The 8567-nt window shown below is 37.9% G+C and overlaps 5 protein-coding genes across 5 annotated transcripts; all 5 read left to right on the forward strand.

Annotated features, from left to right (window-relative positions):
- Window positions 1-109: 109 nt before the first annotated feature.
- Window positions 110-1441, forward strand: TM35_000231420 (uncharacterized protein; the record flags this gene model as incomplete). The annotated part of the gene is made up of 1 exon (XM_029027382.1): window positions 110-1441. The coding sequence occupies one exon, from the start codon at window positions 110-112 to the stop codon at window positions 1439-1441; it is 1332 nt and encodes a 443-aa protein (XP_028881237.1).
- Window positions 1442-2188: 747 nt separating this feature from the next.
- TM35_000231430 (uncharacterized protein) lies at window positions 2189-3682 on the forward strand (the record flags this gene model as incomplete). The annotated part of the gene is made up of 1 exon (XM_029027383.1): window positions 2189-3682. The coding sequence occupies one exon, from the start codon at window positions 2189-2191 to the stop codon at window positions 3680-3682; it is 1494 nt and encodes a 497-aa protein (XP_028881238.1).
- Window positions 3683-4529: 847 nt separating this feature from the next.
- TM35_000231440 (ICAM-like surface protein) lies at window positions 4530-5483 on the forward strand (the record flags this gene model as incomplete). Its single annotated transcript, XM_029027384.1, has 1 exon — window positions 4530-5483. The coding sequence occupies one exon, from the start codon at window positions 4530-4532 to the stop codon at window positions 5481-5483; it is 954 nt and encodes a 317-aa protein (XP_028881239.1).
- Window positions 5484-6163: 680 nt separating this feature from the next.
- On the forward strand, window positions 6164-6808 carry TM35_000231450 (uncharacterized protein; the record flags this gene model as incomplete). The annotated part of the gene is made up of 1 exon (XM_029027385.1): window positions 6164-6808. The coding sequence occupies one exon, from the start codon at window positions 6164-6166 to the stop codon at window positions 6806-6808; it is 645 nt and encodes a 214-aa protein (XP_028881240.1).
- A 599-nt stretch (window positions 6809-7407) lies between these two features.
- Window positions 7408-8505, forward strand: TM35_000231460 (putative branched-chain amino acid aminotransferase,putative; the record flags this gene model as incomplete). The annotated part of the gene is made up of 1 exon (XM_029027386.1): window positions 7408-8505. One exon carries the CDS (start codon window positions 7408-7410, stop codon window positions 8503-8505), a length of 1098 nt encoding a protein of 365 aa, XP_028881241.1.
- Window positions 8506-8567: the final 62 nt, after the last annotated feature.

Raw genomic sequence — 8567 nt, forward strand, 5'->3', positions numbered from 1 at the left:
ATTTATATTATATATATATATATATATATATATATATATATATATATATATATATATTTGGTTAGTTATAGACATAGCTGCGTAAAAACAAAACAAAACAAATAAGGTAATGCATCCATATCATTCTACCTTCATGCAGAAGCAACGTCAACAACAAAGAGAGAAAAGAATAGAAAGGAATACCCGCTCTTATATGGATAAGAGTAATAATAATAAAAATCCTCCTCCTTCTACTATTACTACTACTACTACTACTACTAATTCTGCGGCGGTTATATCACCATTGCCGTTGTCTACACAGGAAGATCAGGAGGAGGAGGAGGAGTTCCTGTTAACATCGCAGTTGAAGGAACAACTCTACCGCATCTACACAAGTGTATCTCGACAGCGGGAGTGGTTTAAACTACACGAGGCAAACGCCATACTTCTCGCAGAGGAAGCAGAGAAACTACGGGGACGTTTCTTTCCACAGGAAGAGAAGATCTTAACAGCGATTGCAAAGACAACCTCACAACTCTCTTCTCTATCTCATCACAGAAGAGAAGTAAATGAGGAAAATACATCAAGGGAAGTAAAAGGAATAGAACCAACAATAATGGCGGCTCAGACATTTACACAATCGCAGGAGCCTATATCTATACAAGCCAATACAGATGTAGGAGCAGCAACATCACAACATACATTGGAGTCATGTCGTCCATTTATTTCATCTAATCATAATAACAACGATGGGTATACTTTACCACAATCTATGGATTTCATACCCTATTCAGCTACAGTAAAAACAACAATAACAACAACAACAACAAATGCAGTTACTATTATGATTCAGCGAGTAGTGCCGGAGTATCTCCTGCAACTCACACCTTGTTGGATACATGAACATCTCGGAAGTGAAAGTACGGCGAATAAACCGCCCATCGCCATGGAAGAGGCTGCTAATGCACTCACGGCTCTCTTGGCTCCATTACTTCGTGCCCTCAATGGTATTGTGCATACAGTTCATGATTTTAATAATAATAATAATAATAATAATAATAATAATAATAATAATAATATGGATGGGGCAGTTGTGTTTAGGTCACTTTCTGCAGTGGCCAGACATTTATTTTGCCTCCTGCATGAGACGTTGTGTTGTCTTTCACTCTGGACAACACCGCCGCAGCCGAACAGTGCAGATCGTGTGGAAATGATGGGAATTCTCACACAACTGCTAGATACACCAGGGAATAATGGGATAATACTACAAGAACTTCTCTGCAGTAGTGATGATAATAATAATAATAATAATAATAATAATAATAATAATAATAATAATAAGAGGGATAATCCTTTGGCTTATGACAATACACAAATAACAACACCTTTGCCTCCCTCTGTTGTTAGCGAGGCATTCGACTACTTGGTCATTCAATACTTAAGAATGCGTGTTGGTCAATGATAGATGGGGAAAGTGTAGAGAATAAATTTCTCTCAATACGAATGTTATTATTATTTTAATTGTTTTTTTTCTCTTGAGAGGAATTCCTTTTCTTTTTCTTTTGGTTTTTCATTTATTTTTTTTTTTTTTTTTTTTTATATGTATTCCTCCCTCCTTTTTTCACCATAACACTCTAATATTTTGGATATATATATATATATATATATGGTTTATACAGAATGATCAGAACAGAAATAAACACTATAGAAAGGAGACATCAAAGAAAGAAAGAAAGAAAAGGTGAGTATTGGAGCTATACCACTGTTTTTGGGAGTATATATATATATATACATATATTTCCCCCTTTCCCTTTAGATTTTCATGGGGTGTTTTTTTCTTTTTTCTTTTTTTCTTTTTTTCTGTTTTTTTTCTCTTTTATGTATTGCTATAGCTGTACACACCCTGATACTCCACTACTACGACTAATACCCATTATCAGCGCTATCCGGCTGAGAACAGTACGTGCTTGTTTATCTGTCCACGTGTACATTAGACTGTTGGGGTGGCGGTAGTGGTATCTGTGGTGATACGAGCAAAGAAAAATAAAAAAAGAAAAGAATAAATATAAAGAGAAATCAAATCCATCATTATCATTACCCTAACCACCACCACCACCAGAACCACAACAGGTCCACCAGAATAGTAGAAAGACAAAAAAGCAAGAAAAAGAGTAATTATTATTATTGTTATTATTGCTTTCTATTCTTTATGCCGTCGAATAGTTTCGTGGATTCTCACGAACCAACCACCGCCACCACCGCCGCAACCGTACATGATGTTGGCCCACGTAATGAAGATACATTAATGTTTGAGCCTGTAGTCCCTACCGTTATTCCATCTCAACTTTTAATTCAACATCGTCTTGGATGTACAACTGTACGTCTTAACGATTTGCAAAGGTCCAGTCGAGTAGAGGCTGAGACCTTGGCATTATATAAACAATTGAAATATAATAATGTAAACACCTTTTATCGCTTTATTGCCTTTATTCTGTGTTTACTGGTCCCATCTGTATTTTGTCATTCCTTTGGTGTAGGTACCACTGAGTGGTATGTGATGGAGTATAAAGTACATCATCGTTCACTTGGACTCTTCTTTGCCTGCCGTGAGGGATTAGCGGGTATTTGTATTGAATTAGCCAGTTCATATTATCCCCGTATTTTACGAGATCGACTTACACATGAAATTATCTGTGAGGCATCCGGTTCTTTTGTTCAACATTATATTGGCATTATGTGGAGTCTTGGTATTATTCAATTTCTCTCTAGTATTATGGCACTTATTGCCACTTTGCGAATGACTTGTCGTCCCACCCGTTCGGGAAGTTCACTGGCGGCGTTGTGTTTTCTCGCTGTTTCCATACCGTGTGGAATTGCGAATTGTGTACTCTTTTACTTTTACACGCGTTGTGATCGGGAGGAGTGTCGGGCGCTTCACTACACCGCCCCAGACTGTACTATTCATTATAGTTGGGGATATAGTCTTTACATTGCGGCTATTTGTTTAGACTTCTGTGCGTGTGTAACCACGGCGTGTTTATACTCATATCCACACTCTATACATAATTACGCCGTCCGGCTGTTGACAGAGAGACGAGCACAGAATTGTGAGGATGAACCCATTCATGAATGTGAGCGGGAATGTCAAACACAACGGTATGATAGGCATACAGAGAATATAAGTTATCTTCCATCACCATCACAACCACAATTCGCTTCTGCGGCTCCTGCAATGGAAACAAATCATAATCGTACTAATACCAATAGTAATAATAATAATAATAGTAATAATAACCGTAAGAATAAGAATGATAATGATGATAATTATAATGATGATGATGATAATAATGATCATAATAATAATAATAATAATAATAATAATAATAATAATAATAATAATAATAATAATAATAGTGGCAACAGACGAAACCCTGCATTCCATCGTCTGCTGCGCATGGTACGTGGGGATATGGAAGGTCATTCATACCTTACTGCGGTGGAACTTGGTGTTCAAATAGATGGTGCAAATGATTGGCTTTACGATGATAAGAGTGATTTGTTCTACAGTCCCAGTCTTGATATGTTTTGGGACCCACTCACATGTGATTACTACAGCTGTGCGTTGCAGAGTTGGCAGGTGACGGTGGAGGGACTCCCGGGATTGCATAGTGCGCGTGGTTCACATATAGGAAGAAGATGGTGAGGTGAGAAGATATGAAACGCATGTACACATTGAGACAAATGTATATATGTATACATATACATATACACACATACATATACATATATATGTATACATTCATTATGTCCATAGTAACAGTAAGTGAGAAAGAGAAAAGGAGATATATGTATGTATATATATATATATATACATATATATGGAGTGATAGTAAGATGGAAGAAGAACAGAGGGGAGATAAAAGCAGATATGAATGCCTAGAAGGAGGAAAAAAAAAAAGAGAAATAAAAAAAAATAAAAAAAAGAAACTCTAAGAATTTTTATTCTATTTTCTTTCCATTCCTCTTTTCTTTCTTTTATTTCTCTGTGATAAAATCAAGTGCATGGGATGAACCGTTTTTCCTTTTTTTTTGGATTCCCACATATATTGTTGTAAGTTGTTGCTCGTACGGTCTTAGTTGATGTTGATACTATTTGTTGCTTGTTCTTGATTTCTTTTTTTTTCTTTTTTGCTTATTGATATTATGTGTCTTTTTCTAAATATACACTTCCGACTCTCTCTCTCTCTCTCTCTCTCTGTATATATATATATATATATATATATATGCATGTGTTTCTCTGTTTATATCTCACTCCCATCGAAGGGATTAGATTGAACAATAACAATAAGAACACAAGATAAAATCTTATGAAAAAAGACAGAAAAAGAAGAAGGATAAGAAAGACTATCATTCTTTAAAGAAAAGTTGTCATTTGTAGACCCCCGCCCGTACCCACCCTCCCCCTACTAACTTATTTACATGAGTTATTATTATATACACATCTACTTTTTCTCTCTTTTTATATTTCTTTCTCTATAAAGAACACAACCATGGCCAAACAAGTCAAACCAGTAGGATCCTCACATCGAGGAAATAAAAAGAAGGGCAACTCTAAGACTTCTAAATCTGGAAGGACTGTATTGTTCCCACTACCACCACCACCATTTCTTTCTCTCACTCGCGGTTATATATATGAACCCGAATCCACAACATTTGATATTTCCGTCACTGTTCCTCTCCAACAACTGCAGAACCGAAGTGCCGTGCATGATACCGTCTTGCGATCCACTTTACACCGTTTACATGCCGCCCCTTCCTCTACTACTAATACTACTAGTACTACTAATACTACTGATACTACACACCGTACATTAGTGCATGTGGAGTCTATTACAATTCACGCAGACTCCGCACGGCAGATTAGCCACACAGGTGATGTACGCTTGCGGGCCACTGTGCAGGCGGTGTTGGCCCGTGTGCAACATGGACTTCTCGCTGGAGTGGCGGAGTCCAGTAATTACACAGATACCATGATGGTTCGAGTCCGCAGTGAAACCCCCATCACCAGTATCCCTAATACTACTAATACTAATACTAGTGAGAGTCAAACTAGTTTTCATCCGCATCTTCATACGAATGCGGATAGTGAGAAGGATGCCGCTTCTCTGCTGGTCACCGCACGGTGTTTGGAGGATGAGCCGGTGGTGGCTGGGCAGGCGGCGCTGCTGGTCTCAGAGCCCGGCACTCTGCGGTGTCTCGCCATTCGCCCGCCGCGAGTGGCCCCCGGTCCATTTAAACTAAACGTTGAAGACGGCGTTGCGGAGATACAGCCGGATTGGCCGGCAAAGGGGAAACGGCCGCGTGATGAGGAGGGGAAAGAACCACAGAAATCAAGAATACATAAAGTCACCATAACAACAACAACAACAACAACAAAAGAGGAAGAAGGAGAGATAGAAACAACAGCAAAGAAGGAGGAAATGGATGTGGAGGTCGTGTCTTGATGTTAGGAATTAATAGATAAGGACCTGAAGATAAAGGTGCCCTTATTAAACGATTAAGAAGATTACATCATCGACTTTTTTTGTTGACATAACCAAAAGAGTTGACATATACATATATACGTATATATGTATTGTTTCTTCTCTTGCTTTTTTTTTGAAGAAGAAGAGAAATGTTTCTATTCTCTTTCTTTTTATTATTCTTCTTCTTCTTCTTATTATTATTATTATTATTTATTTTTTATTTGTTCCTCCTCCTCCTCCCGTACTTCTTTATGATTTCTTTCCCCCTTTTTTTTCTTCTTTTTTTTCCTTTGCATATCTGATAGACGAAGTCAAAAAAAAAAAAAAAAAAAAAAAACATCACTTTTATTCTAGAAAAAAAAAAAAAAAAAAAGAAAACAATCATCACTTTTATTCTAGGGAAAGCTTGAGGCATCCTCTTATTTATTTATTTTTTTCCTTGTGGTGACCTCTGAGTGAGTAAGTGAGTGAGTGACTCTCTCTCTTTGTACAAGGACAAGGTGCCAGAAAAGAAAAGAAAAAAAAGGAGAGAAATTATTATTATTATTATTATTATTATTCACCAATTTTGGTACTCGTTCTCACACAAAACATTGGAATCAGAACAGGAAGGAAAAATAAAGAAAAATAATAAAAAAAAAAAAGAAAAAAAGGAACAAATGGGTTACAATTATGATTACTATTCGGAACGCTCCTACAGTGTTCCTTATATGCGATATGGACCCTTTGAAATAACCACGTTTCTTATGGGATGTTTCATCTGTGTAGCGATTATGTTTAGTTTTGCCTGTACTATTGGGTATCTTGCGGACCTTGCGGAGGAATTCCCTACACGCACAAAGAAAATTCTTCATACAGTGACTCTTTTAGTTTTGATAATACATACTTTTATTCTTCTCTTAGATCGTTTGAGTTGGTGGCGCTCGCTTGTGAGCATTATAACAAATGTGTTGTATTTGCGAATTCTAGCGAATTACCCACGCTTCGCATTCACTCAACCTTTATCTATTGCAGCTATTGTGGGATTATTTCTAGAGATGATCTCATGGTATACCTTCTTTCTCTTTTCTTCTTCTGGAAACATGTCAATGGGAGTTACAAGACTTATTTCTTTTGTTGTATTTATTTTACTCGTACCAATTGGTCTTCTTGTCTCGTTAGAAGTGGAACCGGTAACGTTACCTGGTAGTAGTATTAGCAACAGAGCTTCCTCATCATCCTATCATGCGGATATTTCTTCTAGTGAACGCAAAATGACAGTGCTGAAGGCGATAAAGAGTTGGTTCACAGTTTCAACGGATTAGAAATAAAAGGAAAGAATCTATCTATCTATCTATCTATCTATCTATCTATATATGTCTTGCTCAGCAGCAAGAGGAATGGGAAGTGGATTATTTTGTGAGAAATGAGAGAGTAGAACTGTAAAGTTAACAGAGAGAGAGAGAGAGAGAGAGAGCGTGAGAAAACTACAGAAAGATTGAATGAATTCATAAACAAAGAGAGAAGAGAAAAGAAAAGAAGGAGAAATGGAGCGTGTTCAATCAAAGAAAGAACAAAAAAAAAAAAGTTGCTTTGAATGAATGAAAGTGGTTCGGCGTGTATTCCTCATTTATTCTACTTGTAAGCATTATGGATTAACAATAATAGAGTGTGAAAGGCACTACTGTGTCTTTTTTTTTTCTTTCTTTCTTTTTATCTCTGTGGTCATATACATAATGTCTCTTTTTTCTGTTTTTCTTCTTCTGTTACGCAAGCAAAAAGTAAAAGGGATAGACAAGAACAACAACAACAACAAGTAGAAAATAAAGTATCAAACGCAAAGAAAAGAAAAGAAAAGAAAAAAAAAAAAAAAAAAAAAAAAAAAAAAAAAAAAAAGAAAAAAGGAGAGAAATATAATATTATAATGTCTTTTAAAGCCAATCAACTGGTAATAAACCGAGTGGCCAACCCACCACCACTTCCTTCACTGAAGGGAGTGGCATTCGGGACTATCTTCACACCGCACATGGTCCAGATCGTAACAGAGTCCACCACACAATGGGGAGCTCCGAAGATTGTGCCTTTTCAGAACTTCTCCATGGCTCCACAAACCGCATGTCTTCACTATGGACTCCAGTGCTTTGAAGGAATGAAGGCCTATCGTGATGCCGCCGGTAATGTTAGACTTTTTCGACCAGAACGCAATTGTGAGCGTATGTTGGCAAGTATGCGTCGTCTTTGTTTTCCGGATTTTGACACTAAAGAACTACTGAAAATTCTAGAGGAATTTGTAAAAGTAGAAAAGGATTATGTTCCCACGGAACGTGGTTACTCCCTCTATTTACGACCAGCGGCAATTGGAATAGATGAAGTGCTCTCCGCTTCCTCTCCAACCTCTGTGATGTTATTTATTATTGCTTCTCCTGTTGGCCCTTACTACGCCTCTGGGATGAAGCCTGTAAAGTTATTGGTGGAAGAAGAACGTAAACGTGCGTGGCCGGGTGGAACAGGAAATGTCAAACTCGGTGCAAACTACGCAGCTCCCATGCTTGTACAGAAGGAAGCGGCAGCTCGTGGATATCAACAAGTATTATGGCTTGGCCCAAAGGATGAAGTGCAGGAAGTGGGGGCGATGAATTTCTTTTGTCTTTGGCAGCCAAATAAGAATAACGCCGAGTTGGAACTCATCACTGCCCCACTCGACGGCACTGTTCTCCCAGGCATTACACGAGATTCCATTCTCAGTCTCGCACGGCAATGGGGTGAGGTGCGGGTGTCGGAGCGGACCTTCACAATTCAAGAGTTAGTCACCGCCCTGCAGGAGAAACGAGTGAAGGAGTGTTTTGGCTGCGGCACTGCCGCGATCGTCACTCCCGTGGAGGGATTACATTTCAATCATGTCGATTATCAAGTGCCGTGTCCAGAGGCGGAGAAGTCTCTCACACACCGTATATTAAATGCGATTATGGATATTCAGTATGGAGTGGTGAAACATGAATGGTCTCATGTGATTAACATGTAGACAACAAGAAGGAGAAAGAGAAAAAAGAAGAAAGAAAAAAGAAGAAAGAAAAAAAAAAAAAA

Source organism: Trypanosoma theileri (genome assembly GCF_002087225.1).
Source record: "Trypanosoma theileri isolate Edinburgh chromosome Unknown TM35_Tth_23_V1, whole genome shotgun sequence".
In the NCBI taxonomy this organism is placed as follows: domain Eukaryota; phylum Euglenozoa; class Kinetoplastea; order Trypanosomatida; family Trypanosomatidae; genus Trypanosoma; species Trypanosoma theileri.